The 25,558-nt window shown below is 37.9% G+C and overlaps 1 protein-coding gene and 1 pseudogene across 5 annotated transcripts in view; one reads left to right on the top strand and one right to left on the bottom strand.

Annotated features, from left to right (window-relative positions):
- DYM (dymeclin) overlaps window positions 1-25,558 on the top strand; it is a 419,774-nt gene that overhangs the window by 178,654 nt on the left and 215,562 nt on the right. The window contains exon 14 of one of the 5 annotated variants that reach the window (XM_032422736.1): window positions 14,380-14,544. The exons of 3 other annotated variants lie outside the window; for them this stretch is intronic. In XM_032422736.1, coding sequence (XP_032278627.1) covers window positions 14,380-14,544 — 165 coding nt within the window. Of the gene's footprint in view, window positions 1-14,379; window positions 14,715-25,558 lie in introns of those variants that run through there. One more of the 5 variants, XM_032422735.1, reaches the window with a different exon arrangement.
- On the bottom strand, window positions 10,919-11,029 carry LOC116643862 (annotated as a pseudogene).

A 25,558-nucleotide genomic window follows, 5' to 3' on the forward strand; every position in this document is an offset into this window, starting at 1 on the left:
ACAAATATCAAGTAAAAATTTTCCTTCCTTATGAAATGTCCATCAGTGTTCCCCTCCTCCTAACTCTAAGGTCATGAAAATGTTAGCAGGGAACTTGGAATGAATGTCTGTGTTTGTAGATTTTTAGACCTGCTTATTAGACCACAAGTAGAGCAGACAGCAGCATGCTATTAACACATGGAAATACAACTTCAAGCCATATAGCATAATTGTGCATTGCTGGGAACCCAGCCAGCTGTACATTGCTGCATGGCCTTATTGGGCATTTGCAGAGCAAATGTCTGTAATGGAAAGCCACAACAACATTCTTTTTAAATAGTTGCTTTGTCCAAGTCAAAGACATTTTTTGTGTACATATGCCCTGTAGGAGGGAATGCTGGTAATAAGCGGATCTGTTTATCCACACCTGTAAATATAGATTGTCACATCATCTTTAAAACAAGGGACAGTGGTATACTTAATGAGTACCATGTAAGTGTCCATCTACTTAGTCTAATATTTAGATATCTGGTACATATGATCTGTTTACAAAACTTAAAATTATTTTCAAGTGCCTTGTCTCCTTTACTTTAGTAGTATATGAAGATCAATGCCTTTAACTACTTCGTTTTCTATAAAGAGGAGGATGAGATTTTATTAAGTGAACTGTGATCAAGTCTTCAATGACAAGTTGAAGTTCTCAGAAACATTCTTGGAAATAAAGTTTGTCCCTAAAGGAAAATATGATTAGTTCTATAGATACTACCAAATTTATATGTGATTATAACAAATATTTTAGAAACAAGCAAGTAATTTGACAAAAATGTTATGAAATAGCTATCTAAAATATTTGGTTATCTTTTAAGCTCCTGCACATGTTTACATTTTAGGTCTTTATTGATGCATGTATATCCCAAAATAAGTAGCTAGCTTAGGATGAAAGATCTTATTGGAAGATTTTTTAAAACAGAGAATTTGATTAAATTTCAAATGTCAATGATTGTGTACATTCTAATTGATTAAAATGTTACACAAATCTAAGGGTTTTTCTTATTTTGATTTCTTTAGCAACTGAGATACAAATCATAGAAAAGAAGTTTATATTGTAATGTTATATTGTTATGTTATATTGTTAAAGAGGTCCTTTTTTATTGTTACAGTCTTTATTATTTTCTAGATCTGGCAGTGGGGTATTAGGTCATTTCATCCCCTCTGAGCTAGTACTAGATTGTTCCTTTCAATGTATTTTCCAGTGCTTGGGCCAGTCTGTTAATCCTTCATACTAGAGATTCCCGGGATCTTCATTGCTAGCAATAGATTTAGCTCCAGGAAAAATGACTTCTGCTGCCAAGGAGTTAAATGATTCAAGGGCTGTGCTTCCACCACTGTTTTGTACTTTCCTGACATTCGTCCCAGATTTTACTCTGCTTATTTTCTTGGATGTCATTACATATCCACATTGTATTGTAAGTTTTATACTGTGTAAAATTGTGTGTTATTTAATAAATTTTTTGGTTTGTAAAAATCTCCCCTAGAAACTTAATGATATTTAATGCATGTGGATGAACTAATCAATGGGATTAAAGATAGGAAGTCTTATACCCAGGGTTGGGTTTTAATGAATGGTATTTTTTGGCGTTTCTAACATTGGTCCCTGTTGCTCATCAGTGACTTTATATTGCTAAATCCAGTGGGCATTTTCTGTCTTATTTGCCCTCTCAATTGTGTTTGACACTGTTAACTACTCTTCACTAAGACAGTTTCTTCTTGTGTTTTTTGTTTTTTGTTTTTAAAGTTTTTGGCCACTCCTCAAACTTCTGTGAAGGGTTGTCTTCCTCAATCTGGATTTAAAGTGATCTTATGACACTATTAAATGTTGGCATTTCTCAAGGTCACTCCTAGACTCCCCTCTGCTCTCTCTCCGCCTTACCTCAGTGATCTCGGCCACGCGTGCCTGTATACAGATGACTCCCAAACATGCGTCTTCAGGCTAGACCTGTCCTGGGACCTCTGAGACCTTTGTGCCCATTCATATACCTGATACCAGGTTTCAGGTTTCTCGGAGTTATTGCAGACCTCAGTGTATTTAGAATGGAAATCGTAATCTTGCCCTTCCCTTGCCCTTGCTGATCCTCTGTGCTGTTCCCTGTCTCAGTGAATGACATCACCTTTTATGCAAGCCAGAAGCCTGGGGGTCTTTTTTTTTTTTTTTTTAAGATTTTATTTATTTATTTGAGAGAGAGAGAGAGATAGAGAGAGCATGGCGGGGGGGGGGGGGAGGGAGAAGCAGACTCCCCGCTGAGCAGGGAGCCAGATGCAGGCTTCGATCCCAGATCCCAGGACCCCTGGATCATGACCTGAGCTGAAGGCAGGTGCTTAACTAATGAGCCACCCAGGTGCCCTGCCTGGGAGTCATTTTTGACCCTCTCTCCCTTCCTCTCACCTACCGTAGCCAATTCTTCACTGAGTCTTGTGAATAACTTTGTCATATATGCCCACTTCTCTCCTTTACCTCATTGCCTTAGTTCCCTTACCCTACTGCAGTAACTTCTATGAAGTCTGTTACCAACTCTTGGCTCATCAGTCTGCAGGTAGACTGATCAAAATGCAAATCTTATCCTGAAACTGCTTAATACCCTTCTTGTGCTTCTCATTGTTCTTAGGGTAAAGACCAAACTCCTCTGTAATCTGGCCCCTTTTACTGCTCCCTCCCTCCAGGTCAACTGTGTTGTTCCTTCTGCTTGTATTCTTTTCCTGCTTATCTTTATTCATCCTGTAAATCTTGGCTGAATCATTAACTGTCATAGGGAAAACTTTCTTCACCTGTCTGATCGGTTGAAGTCTCCCTGTGTTTAGTTCTTGTTTGTAGCACCTGTTACCTGTTTGCGTCAGTTTGATTAGTTTGTCCACACAAGCAAATTAACAGTTCCTTAATCTGATATCAAATCAATATTCACAGTTGCTTGATTTAAAAATACCTGTTTATTTTGGTTAGTTCAAATCAGGGTCCAAACGAGGTCTTCACACCGCATTAAATAGTCGTGTCTCTTAGGATTATTTCAATCTAGAGCAGGGTCAGGATTTTTAAAATAAAGTTTTATTAGAACACAGCAATGACCATTTATTTGCATTTTGTCTATAGCTGCTTTCTTGCACTTACAGAGTTCAGTAGTTGTAAGACAGTATGGCCCACAAACCTAAAGTATTTACTGTCTGGCTCTTTAGAAAAAGGTTCCTGATCCCTGATCTAGAGCTGTATCCCCTCCTTCCTTTTTCTTTTTCTTTCTTTTTTTTTCTTAACTCACAACTTTGACAACAAAAAGTTAGTTGTTTTATAGAATATCCCACATTTTGGGTTTATCTGTTTGCCTTCTCCTGTGCCTTTAATTTGTTTTTGCTATCATTGATTTCTTCTGCAAACTGAAAGTTAACTCTGGGGAATAGATCATTGAGATTCAACCTTTTCGGCAAAAGTTCTTCATAAACATTCCTGTGTATTTCATATTGCAGAGTATCAGGAAACACATAATGCCTAATTATCCCAGGGATACTAAGATTAATCAATTCAGTTGGTGATAGCCTAATCCCTTCCTTCTAAGTTGCACCATTGTTCCTTCATGTGATGGTTTCATTCATTGATGATCTCTCATTGAATTAGTCGTTTCATTACTGGCTGCCAAAAGGAAAAATTTTTTTAAAGATTTCGTTTTCAAGAATTCTCTACACTCAACGTGGGGCTCAAACTCACGACCCTGAGGTCAAGGTCTACTGACTGAGCCAGCTAGACGCCCAGGAAATTTTTAAATTAGAATATCACACGCATATTTTTTAGGTAGAATTCTTTCTTCCCAAGTAGGTTAGCTTGGAAAGACAGGATTAATGCTTATTTCTTTTCCTTCAATATTTAATTTTCGGAAAGAGTGATTGATGTCCTCGTAAACAAAGCATTTTGGTTTTTGGTTTTTCAGTTGTTTTATTATGAATTCTTCATTTTTTTATATAAATACTATGTGTGTTTCAGTCACTTGCAGAGTCATCTTTTTTGGTTTCTGAGTGTGCCATCTTTGGCCGATGGGAAACTCTTATGTCGTCTTTTGATAGGATGCTTTTCTTCTTTGATAGTTAACCTGCTTTCCTGTTCTGAGGCCAACAGAATGTGTCAGGCTCATCTTGCACATTTCCTGTCTCAGACCTAGAAACCACCATTCTTTCAAGAAGCTCTGGTTTCTTTCTATCTAAATGATATTTAGAGACCACAATTTGGTGGTGGGTGATAGGGGTGCTAATTGCTATGGAGTCTGTCATTTCTTTCAGATCTCTTCCGTGGACAAAACTAGTAAAACATAAATTCTTGAAAAGGAAAAAGATAGTTCATACTGTTAGTTTTGATTCAGATTTTAGGTTACTTAACATAAATTCTAATCCGATTCTTTGAACTGCATTAATATATTCTCTTTATTCCTCCCTGTATGTCTCTATATGTACAAGTAATTGCTTCAAGATAATAGTAATATTGTTACTAAGTCTTAGTGAATGAAGCTTGTGATTTTTTTGTCTCTGTCCTTAGAATATATGCCACTGAATATATACGATCAATTCTATATTTTAAAATAATTTGTTACAATTTTTAAATCTTTGTGTGGTTTTATCACTCGATGTACAGTTAAATCATTTCTTTTGGTTTTCAGTTTGAGGGAATTTTTTCCTTTTGATTTTAGGGTTGTTTTTTTTTAAAGATTTTATTTGAGAGAGAGAGAGTGAGGGGGGAGGGGCCAGAGGAGAAAGAGGAACAGACTCCCCGCTGAGCAGGGAGCCCAACCCCGGGGCTCAGGCTCCTGACAATCTCAGGACCCTGAGATCATGACCTGAGCCAAAGGTAGATGTTTAACCAACTGAGCTGAGCCACGCAGGTGCCCCCCTTTTGATTTTAGTTTTTGAACATGTATAATTTAAAGCTGTACTAATAGTATATAAATTACTCATCATTACCCAAAACAAAACACATCTAGAATAATGTGTTCACTTGCGTTGCCATATTTTAAGAAGAATCAGTGGTAAACCAAGCGTGGGATGATACCAGTGGTTCTGGCAATGCATTGTGTCTGTAAAGAATTTTAAAACTGTAATAAAACTGACTAAAAGTTGGTCTGCTTCTTTATCATCACCATGTCCCAGCAATTCTAAGTGAGAAAATATTCCTCTCTGCCCTTGTTACATTGCTGAATCAGTGTGAATATACAAAGGAGAGTAATAAGATTGATGAGAATCTAGAAAGATGAAAAATGAAAGAAAAGATGTTTAATATTAGAAGAAAACCTTAAGAGATTTACAGTTTCTTCATATATTTAAAGACTGTCATGTAGAGAAAAAGTTGGACTTTTGTTTCAGTTCCAGATGTCATAACTGGGTAGAAATTTAACTTAATGTTCCTAGTCTTATGGAGGATCATGGCATCCTTTATAATATTTTGTCTTCCTGTCTCCAGAACCATGCTGGTCTCTTCATTTAATTAAGGCTTAAATCAATCATTTAATCAAGGCTTCTTTTATGCCCAGTGGTAAATTTTTGTCATTTTCTTCATGTAGGTTCTAAACATTCATTATTAATTTAATTTCTTGGTATTTTATATCTACTAATGAATTTTATCAACAAGCTTTTTCTAAAAAAAATTTTAAATAGACATTGGAAAGGGATGCACATAATAATCTAGATAGTCCAAAAGTTTAATCTGTTCCTTGGTGATTTCAATTTTTTTTTGAAAGTTTGCGAAGCATATAAATAATTAAGAAGGGGCGCCTGGGTGGCTCAGTCATTAAGTTTCTGCCTTTGGCTTGGGTCATGATCGCAGGGTCCTGGGATCAAGCCCCACATCGGGCTCCCTGCTCCGCAGGAAGCCTGCTTCTCCCTCTCCTACTCCCACTGCTTGTGTTCCTGCTCTCGCGCTCTCTCTCTCTGTCAAATAAATAAATAAAATCTTTAAAATAAAAAAGAAAAGAAATTAATAAAAAGTTGCTATGAGAATATAATTTTATTGTCAAAGCGCTGAAAATACATTATTAGAAAGCCTGACTCAGGGATCTTTTTAAAGCATCACTCTTTTGCTTGTGGTTTTGGGGATCTTTTACAGATTTAAGTATTGTTTTAGGAGAGAACATTTTCATACTTTACTTTGGTGAAGCTTAGCCATATCAAATAACATTTCAGTACTATACATTGCATAATCTTGGACATTTTCATATAAGAAGGCACTAAAGGGATTTTATTTTTTATGAAAATGCAACTCTTAAGTAACAGTGACTGTTTTTTATGGGATAGCTCCAGACCACATTTGCTTACTTCCCACGCTCTAGTTTTTTCTGATGTCCTAAGTTTTTTGTTTTGTTTTTTTTTTAAGATTTTATTTATTTATTTGACAGAGAGAGACACAGCGAGAGGGAATACAAGCAGGGGGAGTGGGAGAGGGAGAAGCAGGCTTCCTGAGGAGCAGGGAGCCCGATGTGGGGCTCGATCCCAGGACCCTGGGATGATGACCTGAGCCAAAGGCAGACGCTTAACGACTGAGCCACCCAGGCGCCCCTTTGATGTCCTAAGTTTTAAGTATAGAGGTCAGAATGACATTTTAGTGCTCTAGATTTGAATGTCATAATCTTAAAATGGATATTATTCAGTATATCAAAAAGATTCTGTTTTCTTTCTTATATTAAAAAAAATGACTTTCATGTTTTAATACTGTATTCATTTTTAAAACCTTTTATCTTGAAATTGCAGATTTGCAAAAAAGTGTAGTTTTCTCATTCACCTTTCCCTTAGAGTCCTAAAATGGTAAAATTTTACCACTTTTGCGTAGTGTCTGTTTTTTTTTTTAACATTTGAGAATTTATGGACATGTTATACCTTTACTTTTACCACCAAGTACTTCAGTGTCTATTTCCTAAAAACAAAAACATTTATCAAAACCAGGAAATTAACATTGTCTAATCTATAGACACTCAAATTTTGTCATTTACCCCACTAATTTCCTTTCTAGAGAAAAAAAAATTGCCTTGTAACCCTCCCTGGGATCTAATCCCAGAATCACATTTAGTTGCTCTCTTTTATCTCCTTTAGTGTGGAACAGCTCCTCTGCCTTTCTTTGTCTTTCAAAATTTGAAGAATATGGAGCTTTTTTTGTTTTTGTTTTCTGTAAGATACTCTTCAATTTGGATTCTTTTGATTCCTCAGGACTAGATTTTAAGCTCTGCTGTGATCCTATCGAGATATATCATGTCTCTTTACTGTTAATATTAACTGTGATCGCTTGCTTCAAAATGTGAATCATGACCACCTTAAAACAATTTTTATGTTTTCTGAAGTTTTGTTTTCCTTTGGTGGATTGAGTCCTGGAGTCCTTTCTAGGACTCAATAAAAGTATCTAATTATAAACCTGTTTTAAAAAATTAACTCTACCTTATCTTAGACATTATCAGCCTCTTAAGACTTTGGTTTTGGAGAAGTGGGCAGGTACAGGACTTACGGAGATTCCAGAAAATGTGGGTCCTGAGCTTGGATGTTGGTTTATAGAGTTAGGAACCTCTGGCCCTGAGTATGACTGAATTGTCGGTGGATTCCACTGGGTGTAATTCTTCCATGACTAACTGACATGATAGTCAGTGTGTCACCTATTTTCTTTATTCTGCCGTTTTGTCATTTGTTAAATGGGGATTGTGATACCTCTTTTTAATTATTACAGTGGAATATGAGGACAGAAAAATAAAGAAGTCATAAATGTGAAAGTGTTTTTGTTTTGTTTTGTTTTTCAGATTCCTCCTTCATATATTAATGGCTGAAAAACATATCAAAAAGCTGTTGATTAGTGTTTGTATATGGCCTGGTGGCTGACACAGAGATCTCTAGTGCATTTTTCTAGATCTGTCCTTGACCTGTTCCTATTTAGTACTTCTATTAATAACTTTCTTAGAAGAAATCATAAAAGGTATTCTCAGTTTTGTAGATGACAAAATCAGAGAGAATCTGTATTCAAAATGAGTTTCACATTTTAGAATGAAGTCAAGCTCTGCAAGATGATTTCCTTACTTAAATTCCAAAGATCAGTTGCAAAATAAAGGTTTGGTAAGATTGTTCTGTAATGCATTGCATTTGGTCACCAGCTTAATATGAGCAATTGCTAAAAACTTAATGTGATCCTATACTCATCAAAAAGGATTATACTGTTCCGTTCATGGAAGGTAATAGTAATATTACCACTGTGTTTTAAGAATATTTAAAAATGAGAGTTAGGGGCTCCTGGGTGGCTCAGTCGTTAAGCGTCTGCCTTCAGCTCAGGTCATGATCCCGGCATCCTGGGATCGAGCCCCTCATCGGGCTCCCTGCTCAGTGGGAAGCCTGCTTCTCCCTCTCCCACTCCCCTTGCTTGTGTTCCCTCTCTCGCTGTGTCTCTCTCTGTCAAATAAATAAATAAAATCTTAAAAAAAAAAAAAATGAGAGGTATCTTGTCAGAGCAAGATTTCAATCAGATGCCATGTAACTATTTAAGAATGATTAGAAGAGATTCTTTTGTTGGGTATAGCTGTGAAATGCTGAAATAAATGCAACATCCTATTTTTAAATCCATTTTCGTATCTGTGCCTTTCTTTTGAAACATCTTATGTAGACCACATGCTTTTAAAATAATTTCATAATTAAAATCTTGTTCAGCAACCAATAAATACTATTTATCCAGTGGATGCTCATAGTTAATGACAGGATAATGTAATTAAAAGCCAGTTTTCTGTGCCTTGATTTGTAGTTAAGGAATACAGATTAATTGAGCTGAATTCAAAGTAACAGTGTCAAAGTCTAGCATTGAGTACATTTTTGAATTCATTTTTTACCATTATTACAGTTGCGGTGAAAATATTAAGACAGATTTCATGACAGAATTGTGATTAAAAGATAATCATTAAAAACTAGTTGTATTTCATTTGTTCATTTCTTGTTTGTTTTTTGTTTTGTTTTGTTTTGTAAGCTAAAAGTGGTGGGACCAAAGGATTTTTCTCATAATGAGACATCTCTCACGTGTCTGCTAATCACCAGGGCTATTTCCATTCAATCTCTATTAAATAATAATAAAGAATATTTCAAGATTATTAAATTAAGAGGAAGGAACTTCTCTAAGTTGAACAGGAGCTCCTTTTCCAAGAATATGTTAACTGTTTCAGTCACACAGCTTGAAAGTTTAAGATTTATATGCTTAGCATATACGGAGATCATCTTAAAGGTATATCATCACCATGGCCCTCTTGAAACACCTTCTGACAACATTCTTAGATTTTCTTCTGATTCTCTAGCTACCCGTGAGTATTCTGTACCAGCACCTCTCTCTCTCTTTAACTTGTATATCCTGGAATTTCTTAGTCCAGGTCCTGTCTTTTTCCCTCTGACCTTACATAATCTCATATATGTTCCCCAAACTTTGACCTCCATCTATGTGTCTCTCAGTATCCATCTCTGTCTCTGGGTTAGTCCACATCTCTCTTAGCTTCAAGCTTACATGTGTCCCAGCATTTGTTGACATCTCACATCTGCAGGATCTGAAACTGAGCATGTCCAAAACTAAACTCATGATCTTCTCCATAAAACCTGTCCCTCCTCTAGTTTCTCTTAGCTCAGAAAATGTACTTTCATTCAGTTCCTAATATCAGAAATCAGGGAATTATTCTTGGTATCTTCCTCCACTGACACCATCTCCCATTCCAATCAATTAGCAAGTCCCATTGGTTTTACTTCCAAAGGTCTTGAATCCGCTCTCCTGCTCTGAGGCCATCGTCAGCGATTCTTGCATAAGCGATTGCAGTGGCTGCTTACTGGTCTTTGCTTTTCCACTCTTGGCGCTTCTGGTTGTATCTTTCAACTTTTGCCCCCCTCCAATTTTATCTTTGTATTGCAGAAATGCATCTTAGAAAAAGTAAACCATATCTAGTTGCTCCCCGCTCAGACCCTTCATTAGTTTTTCATGATGTGATGAATCTTACAACTCACAAGGCGCTACATGAGCCCACCTTACCTTTTACCATTTTTCCAACATACACCAGCCATACTGAACTTCTTTCGGATTCTTGAACTTGTTTAAATCTCCCTGCGTTTAGCATAGTCCCTCTGAAATAATTGCTCCTGTGCCCCTTTCAATTTTTAAAAATTATTCATTAATTTATGTCTAAGATACATGAAAGTGGCAGAAAGTTCATACTGTACAAAAGATGCACAGTGAAAAAGTGATTGTCTCTTCTATTTATATTTTCCATTTTTATGTGCTCAACTTTAAGACTTATTTTTTAATGGCGCTCAGGTATATGGTTTATTTTTGAACTTTTGTCGTTTTATTTTTTCCTTACAATCTTTGATCAACTTGGAATTTCTTTTGATTTAGGAGGTGAGGTTAAGAGTCATCTCTGTTTTTTCCTAATTATCTACTCAGTTATCCTAATACCATTTATCGAATAATGCATCAGATCTTCTGTTTTAAAGTGCCACCTTGGGGCACCTAGGTGGCTCGGTTGGTTAAGCATCTGCCTTTGGCTCAGGTCATGATCCCAGCATCCTGGGATTAAGCTCCAGGTTGGGCTCCTTGCTCAGTGGGGGAGCCTGCTTTTTTCTCTTCCTCTGCTGCTCTCCTTGCTCAATCTCTCACTCTCGCTCTCTCAAATAAATAAATAAAATCTTAAAAAAAAAAAAAATAAAGTGCCACCTTTATCTTATACTCTGTTCTCATCTTATTTCAGTCTCTTCTAGTGTTCTTGTACTCATGCACCATACCAAACTGTTTCTGGTAATGTCACTTTACAGTATTTTTTTAATAGGTGGTAGAGCTAGTCCCATCCTAGAACTCTATAGTTTTTCAGAATTTTATGGCTTTTCTTAAATGTTTAATTTTCTATATGACTTCAGAATTAACATGTCTAGTTTCATTTTTAAAACTCTTGATATTTTTGAGAACATGAATTTTTAGACTAACACCAGAACATTTGGTGACTTTATAACAAACTATAGAAATGATCCCTGAAAGTATAGTCTTCATTTGGTGACTTTATAATCCTAGAGTTTCCTATCTAAAAATTTTTTCTTCCATTTTATCAATTCTTTTAAATTTTTTGTTATTACCATTTTAAAGATTTCTTCATAGATATTTGTTGTACATTATTCTTGTATATTTCATCTTATTGTCATTGGACTAGAATCACTATATTTTTATTTTTTTAATTTATTTTTTTTATCTTAAATATTTTTATTTATTTATTTGACACAGAGAGAAATAGCAAGAGCAGGAGCACAAGCAGGGGGAGTGGGGGAGGGAGAAGCAGGCTTCCCGCCGAGCAGGGAGCCCGATGTGGGGCTCAATCCCAGGACCCCGGAATAATGACCTAAGCCGAAGGCAGACGCTCAACGACTGAGCCACCCAGGTGCCCCTAGAATCACTATATTTTAAAAAACATTGTTTTTTGGGGGTGCCTCGGTGACTCAGTTGGTTAAGTGTCCAACTCTTGATTTCAGCTCAGGTCATGATCTCAGGGTCATGGGATCAAGCCCCATGTCAGGCTCCACACTGGATGTGGAACCTGCTTAGGATTCTCTCTCTCCCTCGCGCTTCACTCTCTCTCTCAAACAAAAAAAACTGATTGTTTTTTTCAAACAAACAGCAGAAACAGACCCAAAAGAGAACAAACTGATGGTTGCCAGAGGGGAGGGAAGTGAGGGGATGGGCACAATGGGTGAAGGGAGTGGAAATACAGGCTTCCAGTTATGGAATGAATAAGTCGCGGGGTTGAAAGGTACAGCAAAGGGAATATAGTCAGTGGTATTGTAATAGTGTTGGATGGTGACAGATGCTAGCTACACTTGTGAGCATAGTATAAGGTATAGACTTGTTGAATTGCTATGTCGTACACCAGAAACTAGTGTAACATTGTGTATCAGCTATACTTCAATTAAAAAAAAAAAACAACATTGTTTTTTGACCTGAGAAAGGCTGTTAATTTTGAACCCACTCTCCTTACGATATTCATGTATTTATTTTTTATTTATTTTTTTAAAGATTTGATTTATTTATTTGACAGAGAGAGACACAGTGAGAGAGGGAACACAAGCAGGGGGAGTGGGAGAGGGAGAAGCAGACTCCCAACTGAGCCTGATGTGGGGCTCGATCCCAGGACCCGGGGATCATGACCTGAGCCAAAGGCAGATGCTTAATGACTCAGCCACCCAGGTGCCCCTCGTGTATTGTTTGTAAGATATTTTTAGCTTATTCATGGCTCCTCTCCCCCAGTCTATACTCTATGTAGCTAACTTCCGTTCTTCCTTAAGATGTCAGCTTAAAATTCACTTTGCAGCAGCCCTTTCTCAGCTTCCAAATCTCAAGGTGAGATCTCCATTTTACTCCTCTTACTTTTCCTTCATAGTGCTTATTACAGTTAGAAATTATACAGTTTCAGTGGGATTTTGTTATTGTCTAATATGTGTCTTCTATCTTGTAATCTCGGGAAAGGATTATGTGTAATTTCTTCCTCACGCTGTCTTCAGGGTCGTGCATAGTTCCTATGTGCCACATATAATAGATACTGCTTGGAGATAAGTAGATGGGCTGATTAATAGGTTGAATGGGTGATTGAATTGTCCAAGTTTTGGAAATTTGCCTATTTCTAATCTTTTAATCTATTAGTTTCATTAATTTATTCCCAAAATAAAATTTGGGAACTTGGTGTATTTTTGGCGTGGATTTTTAGACAAGGTTCTCAAAGACTAGTAGTTTAAGCATATCCATTGATGTTGATGTGTTCACGGTTTTGTTGATTCACCTTGTCACATTCATTTGGCATTTTCCTCTTTCAAACAAGTTATTTTCAAGTGGTCTGAAATGTGGCACGAATGAAATTGCTCTGACGATAATAATTCTTTTATATTTTTATTTTTAAATATCACTTCAAAATTTTGGAATAATTTAATGTTTTTACTTCTGTGTTACAATTTGTGGGATTGAGGCTTGGAGAGATCAAATCCCCACTGTCAAAACTTCCAGCGGCTGGGCTGGATCCAGATTTTGAAGTTTTCTTACTCCTAATTCCATGTTCCTCTACCATGATATCTTCCATATTGCAGTACTATTATTGCCTGTCTTCCAGGAACATATTTGTAGTATTGTAGAGAGAAAATCTCTCATACCACTCTGCTCTAGCAAGGCAGATTTCATCCCCCACTTTTAAATACCCTTTTTAAGAGCAGTTCTACATTTATAGCAAAATGGAGCAAAAGTACAGAGAATTGCCATATGTACCCTGTCTCCCTACACACACAGCCTCCCCTGCTATCATCATTCTACACCAGAAGTGATAACATTTGTTACACAGTTGATGAACCCACGTTGACATAATCACTACCACTCAGAGACTATAGTTTATATTAGGGTTCATTCTTGGTGATATGCATTCTATGGGTTTGACAAATGTATAGTGACGTGTATCTACTGTTATGGTATCATAAAGAATATTGCATTGCCCTAAAAATCTTCTGTGCTCTGCCTATTCATCCCTCTCTCCCCACTAAACTCTGGCAGCCACTGATCTTTTTACCTTCTGCGGGGTTTTGCCTTTTCTAGAATGTCATAGAGTTGGAATCACACAGTATGTAGCCTTTTTAGATTGTCTTCTTTCCTAAGTAATACACGTTTAAGATTCCACCCTCTCTTTTCATGGTTTGATAGCTCATTTCTTTTTAGTGCTGAATATATTTGATTTTCTGGATGTACCACAGTTGATCCGTTTACCTACTAAATGACCTCTTGATTGCTTCCAAGTTTTGGCAATTATGAAAACTGATATAAACATCCATGTGCAGGTATTTATGTGGACAGAAATTTCCAACTCATTTGGGTAAATACCAAGGAGCATAACTGCTGGATTGTATGGTAAGAGTATGTTTAGTTTTGTAAGAAAACTGAAACTGTCTTCCAAAATGGCTGTATGATTTTTGCATTTCCACCAGCAGTAACTGAGAGTTCCTGCTGCTCCACATCATTCCCTGCATTTGGTATTGTCAGTGTTCTGGATTTTGGCCATTCGAATGGGTTTGTAGCAGTATCTCATTGTTTTAGTTTGCATTTCCTTAATGATATATGATGTGGAACATCTTTTCATATGCTTATTTGCCATTGGTGTATCTTCTTTGGTGAGGTGTCTGTTTAGATCTTTCGCCCATTTTTAAAACAGGTTGCTTGTTTTCTTTTTTATCTTTTTAATATTCTCTTTTAACAGTTGTTTTTTCTTGGGTGCCATCTAGTGAAAATACACAGAGAGCTTTGAGGACATTGAGAATGGCTTATTTTTTCAAAGGAAAACTCCTCTCTGTTTTTCTCCTTTTACCTTTGTCTTTCAGTTATACCTGCCGCCACTTGCAGAGATATGTTTATGTGTTGGACAAACTGTATTTCCCCCACTCTCACTGTTCTACGCTTCAGCATTGCTTCTCGACCCTCAGTGACAATGGAGAGGAACTCTTGTCTTTAACTTGCTCTCACATTCTCAGATCCTATGCTTCCAGGTTATTAACCTCTGCTGTCCATTTACTGCATGCTGCATGCTGTATGTGACTGATAATTGCATGTTTGAATGGGACACATGTCGATGAAATGATGACAGAGGATAATTTATATTTGAAACGATGCTAAATAATTCTTTAAAATAATGGCTGGGATTTGTTTCCTTACAAATATCTTCCTAAGTACTTTATGTCTCATAGTTGTCATGTAAACTTGACAGAACTTTTCTAGACTTTGCTCCATTTGGAAATCTTTTGATTTAATGTATAATAATCGGGAGTGCTCTGATTTGTGTATGAATAGACTCTACAGTTGCCATTAATTACATGTGAATTTTGAGTTCTCTTTCTTGCTCTGCAAGCACACTGAGAGCTGGCTATGGCACTTCATCCATGTTTTGATAGAAGCACGTTCAGCTGAGCAGGTTTGACTTTATAAGAAGGTAGAAATTATCCACTGAGGTTTTGTATTTCTTACTCATTTTATTTACATACAGAGTCGTTATAAAATCAGCAAGTTGCAATGTGTCATGGATGAGTATAGATCAAACAGAACAACGGTGGGAGTAGTAAGAAAGAAACAAGGCACTGATGTTAGGTGTCAGAGGAAATCAGCACCTGCTGTTTAGTGTCTGTCATGCACCAAAATAGAGGGATAGTTTGACTTTAGTGCTTTGTACTTACTTGCCGTTGGCATTTTAAACACATTTTCTGTAAGTCAGAGATGACTTCTGTGCCAGCACTATATTGTTAGCTAGGTAGGGTGTTTGCAGCAGTGTCTTCTCTGCGGAATGACTTAGGGGAAGAACGAAAGAGCCCCACGACCACCTTCTAGAAAATAGCAAACATTTTGAATTAAAATAGATCTTTTCAGGTGAAGAAACATACAAAAGCTTTGCTCTACACAGTATATCTAAGTGAAAACACTTTGATTATTAAGAATAGAAGATAGGGTGCCTGGGTGGCTCAGTCAGTTAAGCATCTGACTTTGGCTCAGGTCATAATCCCAGGGTTCTGGGATTGAGCCCCATGGCAGGCTCTCTGCTCAGCGGGGAGTCTGCTTCTCCCTCTCCCTTCACCCCTCCCCCCTGCTTGTGCACTCGTGCTCTCTTCTCTTTCTCACTCTCAAATAAATAAAATCTTTAAAAAAAAAAAGTAGAAGATAGTTGTGACATCTAAGTTGACAGCATTTTCTTGGTGGCAGAAACATTTACAGACTCATAATGATGTTGGTCAGACTCCTATTGAGTCAGTAGAGACATTTTTAATCAAAAGTCAGGGGCGCCTGGGTGGCTCAGTCGGTTAAGCGGCTGCCTTCGACTCAGGTCATGATCCCAGGGTCCTGGGATTGAGCCCTGCATCTGGCTCCCTGCTTCTCCCTCTGCCTGCCACTCCCACTGCTTGTGCTCTCTCTTTCTCTCTCTGTCAAATAAATAAGTAAGATCTTTAAGGAAAAAAAAAAAGAAATAAAAAATCAGAGATAGAAAAGTAAGTGAAAATAATAAACTCTTATGCATATAATATGGAAGAATTTACCAAAGTAAAACCATTTACTTTCAACTGACTTAGGTAAAGTGAGGTAGTATGAGGTAAGTGGTAGTCTTAGGAATTGGGGCCAGAACTTGTCTGGTTACAAGGAACAGAGAGAGCTGCCCCTAATCGTTGAGCCTCTTGAACAGGCAGCATTAATTATTCTTGCCCTTATTTACTAATGTACCTATACTTGACTAAGGTTTCTCCAGAAAAAGAGAACCAGTAGGATGTACACACATGTGTACAGAGAGAATAAGAGATTGAGAACTATTTTAGGGAACTGGCTTTCGTGATCGTAGTGGCTGGCAAGTCTGAAATCTGTTGGGGTAGGCGGGAAATTTAGGTAAGCATTAATGTTGCAGTCTTAAATGTTAGATCCACTTGTCTCTGGAGTCACAGCGCTCCCTTCACAGGAACAGACAGGAGAGGGAGGAATACGGGGACACCTGGGAAGCTACAAGGCAATGGAGGGAAAGGGACCCGGAAGTCAAAGTCAGGAGGCACGAAGAAAGTAGAGAGTAAAGGTAAAGGCACCACGTGGCCCAAGCAGCCTGTGATTTCTGAGCCCCCTTCACCCAATTCCTGGCAGAGCTGAAGTGTACTTTGTTTCCAAGGTGGAACAGCATTTCTTTCAGTTTTCTGTTTCCTCTTTTAGCAGCTTTCCTGTGGCGCCTCGGCTCCTACCCACTCTGGTCCCTTTCTCATCCTCAGGAGGGTGTTCAGTACTCCCAGCTAACGTGGGAGTACGTACCGCCGCAGGGTATGTTTTCAGTGCAGAGCCCTCCTCAGGACTGAAAAGCCCTTAGGATGCATCTTGAAGGAAATCCCAGGCTGTGGTAGACCCAGGTAGATGCACTGAGGAAATACTCTGAGGCCCGGAGAACTTTATGGTATTTTCAAAATTTTGCGAGCCTGCCCCCTCTCTGGCAGTCAGCTGTCTTCTCTCACCTTATTCCAGGGCTGTTCTGTCAGATGTGCTGTGTCTCGGCCCCCAGATTCTGCCAGGCCCGGACCAGCTTTTCTGAATGGCAGAGGAAATACAGTGGTTAGTGACACAGGCTCCGGAGTTAAGGCCATGACCCCTGCCCCCCTGGCTTTCCTGCTCCACCACTTGCAGTCTGGGACAGGGTGCGGGGAACCTCCACCGTTCAGGACCTCAGAATGAGCGGGATTTCCGCAGAAGGCGGTATCTGGTCGCCTTTGGGCCATGTTCATGTGTAAGTGACTAACATTCTGCATCCACACTGACATGTGGTCAAGTGTAGTCTAGTCTCTGCAGTTGACAGATTTTTCTTTCAATAGAACTGTTACACAGAAGAACAAAGCAAGCCAAAGGCCTGAATGGAGCAATCTCAGACTCACTTCACAATCCCAAATAGCTTTTGGTTATGCAGAGCGTTTAGAATGTAACTGAGTCTCTGGAGAGAAGTATCAGCTTATCCCTAAAGAACTTTGCCTTAGTCTAACATGAATTACTGCTGTAGATAGAAATCTTAGTCATTGTACTATAGACTTCTTCCCAATATAAAAATTGTTTTTAAAGCATCTCTGAGAGAGTGCTTCTGGGTACTTCCCATCTCAAGAGGCAGTAGAGTTCTTAGATTGTCCTGTTTTAAGTCCACCTGCCAATAACTTTCAACCATTTTAAAATTTGTTTTAATATACTAAAGATACGGTGTAATCCTGGATTATTTTGCAGTTGTGTAAGTTGCATATGTAAGAGAAAAAATGGTAGAAAATAGTGGATTTCTATAAAGAAATATCTACCAAAAGTTATTAAAATGCTAATATCTTGGAATTTATCCTAGGGAAATAACCCAAGGAAAGAATTATATTTAGGAACAAAATAAGGGATTGGTCAAGTAAACTATATTCTGTCAACTCAAGAGAATATGATGTAGCCTTGAAAAATATTATAAAGAAAAATAAAGAGAAATATGGGAAACATTTGATATAATTTTGAGAAAATAATATAAAATTATATACTGCTATAAACAACTGTATATTATATGCATCTGGACGAAAACTAGATGATACATACAAATAGTTGTGGAGCATTAGTGAAATACACATTTTTAAAATTTATTTTTTAAGCATTTAAAAATTATGCAAATTGAAATGATAAGTTTCTCCTCTGTTTTTTCTCTGCCCTCCCTCCACTGCCCCAATTTAAGTGTATATCTCTGGCTTTTCTTTTTTTTTTTTTTTCCTCACCAATATAATGTAATATCATTTTATTAGTTGGCAAAGACTTATAGTGGTTTATGAAAATAGATATAGTTCCTTGATCTGTGATCACAGAAAATTTCTCCCATAGCATATTTTAGAATTTTTATAGGCTTTTTTTTGGGGGGGGTGCTTTTCTTAACTGAATTGGTTTATTATTCTAAGTAAGCACAACATTAAATCATGCCTAAACTGTAGCACTTTCAAATTTAGGAGTGTTTTCACCCATGTGGAATGTCTTTTATACTGTGGTTAAGAAAATGACATCTGGTGCCATTTGATTGCTTTGAAAAAGGATTACATCTTAAGCGTAAATCTAGGACAATGTTCTAATGAGTTTCCTCAAAAGAGTTTTGTTTTTTTTTTTTAATTACTAGAACAGCCTTGTCATAGTATATACCACTCACTAAATCTGTCATGAATAAATATTTGAAGCCATAGTCATAATTTTTCATGCATATGATACTGTCTTAATAATTCTGTTGTGGCTGTGTGCTTTATTGATTTCTGTACCACTTCTGTGACATGAAATGAAATGCATTATTCCACTTAAGCCATTATGGTTTCTGTTTGAATTACATATTCACTCCTTGATCCTGTCATCAAGCTTATTCTGTTTTCTGTTATGTGGTGTTAGGTCTTCAGACATACTCCATTAGTACTCAGTGCCACGTAAGGCAAAACAGAACAGGTAAATTCAGATCAGAAAAGTTGGGAAGAATAAACAATACGTAGTTAAATTTTTTTAGAGTCACTCTTTTACTGTATGTTTTCTGGTTTGGGGACTTGGGATTTTCTCTTAAGATTTATAAGAATGAATCATGGCTGAGCATTCTGGACAGGAGAGGAGGGCAGAGCTTGACAAACTGGCCACTATCTTTGCTGGGCCTCAGAGCTGAGTAGGTGGCTTTGCCCCCCACCTTCTCTTGGCTTCTGCGACAGTGCACTCTGGGCTTTCTTTGCACAGGTTTGCCATTTCTTTTTAGGCCTTTGTCGTAAATATTAGAATTCCGTAAGGCCTGCTCCTAAGGCCCTCCTTTCTTTTCACTTAAGCTCTTACCTCAGGCATTTCCATCTCCTTTTATGACTTTACATGTCATCCATGTGGCAGTATGTCCCAAATGGGTAACTCCAGCTGAGGTTCTGAGCTCCAGCCCCACACCGTCAGCTACCATAGTGTTAACACCACCACTCGCACCTCTCATGCCCCGTCTCCCAGGCCAACTCTTAAACCTTTCGCCACAAACCTTTTCTTTTTGTCTCCTCTGTCTCGGTAAGTGGTGTCTCCAGCCATCAAGCTACTTATGCCCATCTCATGAGAATCACCAGGATTTTCATTCCCTTACCCCCTGCATCCATCCTCAATCCATTTCAGTTCTGTTTCCAAAATGTCCTCTTTCCTCTGTGCCGGCTGCCAGCCACACCAGTTCACAGCGTCCTCACCTCCCACGTAGTGGCGGTTTCCTCTGCTCTCGGTACAGACCAGTTGAAATCAGATTCCGTCTCTTCCTTGCTCAGATCGCCTCAGCGGCTACCCTCTGCCTTTAGGATGGCACATTCTCTAGCCACACCAACTGTCTTTCTTTTCCAGGATTTGCTGACCCCTTGTCTGGCTTAGGGCTTTTTGCGTGTTCTTTCCTGTTCAGAATGTTTCTTTCTCTACTCTGTATTTTCTACACTTGTTACTTCCTTACACAGGTTTTCCCTTATCCCTAAATCCATTGTTATGCTTAATATTATGTTTCTGCTCATATACACATTCTCTCTTTTAGCGTAGACTGTAAGCTCCAGGAGGACAGAAAATGTGTGTTTTTTGGTTTCTTTTTTTTTTTAAGATTTTATTTATTTGACACAGAGAAATAGAGCACAAGCAGGGGGAGCGGGCAGGGAGAGGGAGAAGCAGGCTCCCCGCTGAGCAGGGAGCCCGATGCAGGGCTCGATCCCAGGACTCTGGGATCATGACCTGAGCCAAAGGCAGACGCTTAACCGACTGAGCCACCCAGGTGCCCTGAAAATGTGTGTTTTTTAATCCACTCATCATTAGCACCTAATGTGATACTTAGGTCCACAAAATGGCTACTTCCTCAGAGATTACTTGGCTAGAAGCAGTAAGGTGGCAATCCTGTTAAAATGCTACTGCAGGTTGCCCTGGGTGGCTCAGTTGGTTGAGTGTCTTGACTCTTGATTTCGGCTCGGGTCATGATCTTGGGGTCATGGGATCGAGCCCCACATTGGGCTCTGCATTGGGCGTGGAGCCTACTTGGGATTCTCTCTCTCGCTCTGCCCCTGCCCCCCACCCTCTCCCTCAACAAATAAATAAATAAAGCTACTACATCTTCAAAGAAGCATTCAAGATAGCATTATTAGATAATGAAATATTCTGGTTATGGTTTCTTTAGTTATGTATGAAAACTGCATGACATATGCCATTACTCTTTTTCTTAAATATTTTATAAACTTTCTACATTTTGGATTTATATGGTAAACCATGACCATCAAAGCAATTACCAGTATGCTTTGAAAGATGCCTCATAAAAATGCAAAAATAATATTTTCTCCGGTGGCTCTAGCTAAGCAGAAGAAACTCAAAGGGAAAAGTAAAATTATTTTGCATTAAATTTTGCCTCTTGAAATTTAAACACAATACTATAAAATAACTTGAAAATAGAGTAGTTTTAACAAGCTTTATCACCACCTTCCACCGCTGCAGTTTTCCTCTGGCATAAATAAATTACGGAGGCTAGTGGCCATAATAGTAGTAACAGAATGAAGGTTCAGAAATACGGATAAGAAATAAGAAAGTATATCATAGTATGTATTAAAAATTCTATTTAACTTCCTTTTTAATTTGAAATTATTTAGTGCAAACAAATTTGTTACACCATACCTACTTGGAAATGTTTTTAAAAATGTTTTCAGTGTGTTACGTCTACAAATATTGGTAAGATTTATTGAAGACCAGTAATAGCATCAAAACAAATGCTGCTCTAGCCTGCCGTGGTCATCCGCCCTGCACTGTCACCCAGTTGTACAGTGTATTGTCTGTCCAGAGGGAAGAAATTTAGATTAAATCAATAATTAAAACATAACAGAAGATATTTATTCTGGGAGAAGGATGTTATGAGAATTTGGGCATATGGAAACAAACTTAGAAGTGATAGAATCTTAGGGAAAAACAATATGAAATTCATATTTGATCCAAAAAAATGGTAATTTTACCCCCCACCAAATGTTCTCAGGTATAGAAAGTGTTGGTAAAGGAGGCACTCACATCATAGTGATGAACCTGTGGGTGTATAGGTATAACCAGAGTTCCTGAAGGTGGACAGAGTAGATAACAAAATTTGTCATGCAGGTTAGACTGTGTATGAGGACTTGGAGAGGGTACAGAATTCCCCCCCGTTGGATGCTCTTCCCCTGGGGCTGCCATTTGCAGGGAATTCCATGCACATATTCAGACATGCAGACTTGCAGAACTGCTTATTATAGAAATATTCTTGGTCACTAAATGTCCAACAGACTTAAACTTACAGGGTTTCCCTTATATGGAAGAAAAGTGATTCCACCCACTCTCCATGCCTTGGCACATCATGATGCCAGCCCTTACATTTATTTGACTTCCAGAATTTAAATAGGTGGTGATGTAAATCAGAAGTTAATGTTTGTTAAAGTAATGTACCGGCACTAAGTAACTCAGTTGTCATGCTTGTGATGAGGAAGGTAAATTCCTTTCATTGTGGCCACGAGTGAGAGTGGCATTCATTCTAATCCCATCCCTCTAAGTTAGATGGACAATAAAATGGTTTATTTCTATCTTACAAATGACGAGGAAGCAGAGGAGACTATAGAGAAATGAAATGGTTTGGTAGAGACCACACAACAAAGCAGAAGTAGAATCTAAGTCTCTAAGAGTCTCTGCTCTGATCAGAGTTTCAGCTTTACTGAATGTCACAGCATGAGAAAGAGGGAGAAACGCATCTCACCATACGTGTGCGGAATGAATTACTCTCAATAGATAGCTGCTTCTATTTTTTAAAAATTTCGGTTCACTCCTGTTACATTTTTAGTCTCCACCCTACAGATTTGAGCTGGAATGGGAACTGAAGAGTTCCTAATTTTCTTAGGCATTTTTCCCCGTACATTCTTACATTGATCTAAACTAGAATCAGATGTGTTGCAGCAGGCCACTTGTTTTGTATAACAGTTCTGTGAACTAGCTGTCTCTAAGAGGCAGTTCATTAAAAATTAATTTTTAAATGAACTTGAGATGTACAGTATAGATTTCTAAAGGCTGTATCTTGGAGCATGCACACAAAATATTTTCCTTGCCCAGTAGTGCTAATAGTAGCTACTATTTATTGAGCTCTTGCTCTGTAACAGACACGGTTCTAATTAACTATTTTTATTTTAATCCTCGAGGCAGCTTTTCTGAGATAGTTAATATTCTTATTCCCATTTCACACATGAGGGAAGTGATGCATGGGCTGTCTTAATACTTTGCTAGAAGGTAGTAATGCCAGTATTGAAACCCAAATATTCTGGCCCTAAAAGCCCCGCTTTTAACCTTTTACTGCCTCCCATCAAGCCTTTTAACAATGGTATGATTTTATGAAGTAAATTTGCCTTTGAAATTATTTTAACCCAACTTAGAGCCCACTACAAATCTGATACTCTTTGATGATTATATATTTTAAACTAATTGTGTTTAAGGTCTTGAACTTCTGTTCTCTACACACAATTTCACTTGGAGATAGTTTATAAAACTGATGAAAATTTAAAATCAGGGCAGAGACTATAGATCCAGAAATTCAAAACTGTATTTCTCGGTCTCTAAATTTCGTATATGGAGCATTTAGTGGGATTGCTACTGTCTAAACATGTAGTGTCTCCTGGTTTTCAAAGCTTCTGATCCTTACAAAAACCCGTACTTAGACATATCAAATGTCTAAATTTGGTGTTAATTTTTGACATAGATTTGATTTTTATTTTCTTCTCAAGGTAATAGTAGATACAAGCTGTTCTCAAAGGGTTTTTAACCAGATTTCACAAAGCAAGCATCTATAGGCAGATTTTCAAGGCACCCCAGAGGATAAGTTGTATATTTTACTTGGCACTGGGAAAAGAAATGAGCAATTTGCAACTGGATATAATTTCCAGTTATATTCCAGGTATTCCAATTGCAACTGGATAAAATAAGACTTTTAGTCTTATTTTGACTATGTCAAAAATTAACACCAAATTTAGACATTTGGTATGTCTAAGTAAGGATTTTTGTAAGGATCAGAAGCTTTGAAAACCAGGAGACACTGCATGTTTAGACAGTAGCAATCACACTAAAAGTCTTAGAGCTTCCTTGTCATTCCTCTGTTTAATGACTACCAATTGTGCCACTCCTGTCATTAGAAAAACAAACAAACAAAAAACAAACAAGAAGCTTTCCTGGGGATTCAGAAGTATAGTTTAAACTGTCCACATATGTATATAGGTGTGTTAATATAGATAACATTTATATAGAGTTTTAAGTTTGTTGTACCTCACGTAGACACTAGGAATTTCTTTTCTTATGTGCATTCATTTTTAAGTGCCACATAGTATAAGCCAGTAGGAAATTCAAGTCCCTGTTACTCCTGACAGTAGAAGTCTGAAGAATTTAATATATGGCCTCTACATCCTAGCACACAGGGCTTGTGGCAGCATTGGGAATCTGGCAGAGAGAGCATTTTGTGTCTTGTCAAGGAAGGCCCACCTTTTAGGATTCATGTCATATCCTTTGGTCCTGAACTTACAAAATCACATTTAAAGGTAGCACTAGAACTACATACAATGATATTTTAGTATCTTCTGTGTAGAAAGTAGAAGAAATGTCAACAAATCAATCTAGAACCAGTGAATACATAGCTGCAGGTATATTTATTTCTACATGTTCAATAAGAAAAGCGCGTCTGGGGAATAGTTTCATAGGTTAGCTGGTTGTACAATAGTGTCTGGATTTCTTTTACTCTCCTTAAATGGTCAGGTTGGAGAACCTCACTGTGGATTAAATACTGTCAGTGAAACACAACGGGCAATCACCTGTGGGTTTTTTTTCCTTCTTGCGGCTGTCTTGTCTTGTGTAACAACATATTACTGTAGCAAGCCAGATATTGAAGCAATGTGTTGTGGTAGTCCAGCTTAAGTGAGAAAAGAGCTTTGATTTTCATCAGTTTTTTTAATATGCCTTCTGAAGAATCACTCACTGTCTTTGGATTTCTGTGCCCAGGCGCTAAACTGCAGGTGCAAGAGGTGTCCAAGCTGCAGAATTTCGCATGATGCTTGGAGTGAGTGTTGCAAGAGTCTGTGCCATTTCCTGTTACCATGGTTTGGAGACATTTTACTTCATTCTCACCGTCTGGTTTTCTAGTCCCTCCCTGCCTCTTGTGGATAAAATGATGGCAATAGCAACCTGTTTCTGCATTGAATGTGTGTACATTAATAACTGTGGTTCCACTGAAAGATGATCCACAGAAGCTAGAATCATGATAGAAACTAAGAGTCGTTGATTACAAACTTGTAAATGCAAGTCATTTATGCCCATGACTCTTGGGTTGTTTGTTCTTACTCTCCTTTTGCTCTTTTGCCTACATTCTTGTTATATGGTCATTTCTGGGCTTAGCTTATTGTTTGGCAGAGAGTACATATAGCTTGCTTGTTTTTTAAACTACACTGGGGGCAAAATACTCTTACAGTATATCCTCTGTTGCTTCCTAGTACTCCATATGCCATTTAGAAGTTTGACCAGAACTATAAATGCAAAGTTTTTTTTTTGCCCTGGAGAAGGCACAGCAACTATATCCATATTCTTTTTTTTTTTTTTAGTTTTTATTCATTTAAGTAATTTCTACACCCAACATGGGGCTCAAACTCATGACCCCAAGATCAAGAATCGCACGCTCTTCGAACCGAGCCAACCAGGTGCCCCTGTACCCATATCTTGAGGGGAATTTCTCATTTAAGAACAGCCACATCTTAAAGACTCACTTACCTCTCTCATTGTCTGTCTTTGTACCACAAAGTACCCACTGACGATATTAAGAATACCCATCTTCTGTGTACACTGTCTGGGTTTTGTTGAAGAAGGTAAGGCAGACTTACTCAGGGGGACTGCTTCAGTGGGGTTTTGCAATAGGGGAGAGAGATTAGGCTCTCAACTCTGAATACAGCAAAGGAAAGTGGGCTTATAGCCAAGCAGCAGACTGAGGGGAGGTGGGTGTTGGCGGAT

The sequence above is a fragment of the Phoca vitulina genome, unplaced genomic scaffold, assembly GCF_004348235.1.
Source record: "Phoca vitulina isolate PV1807 unplaced genomic scaffold, GSC_HSeal_1.0 scaffold27, whole genome shotgun sequence".
Classification (NCBI taxonomy): domain Eukaryota; kingdom Metazoa; phylum Chordata; class Mammalia; order Carnivora; family Phocidae; genus Phoca; species Phoca vitulina.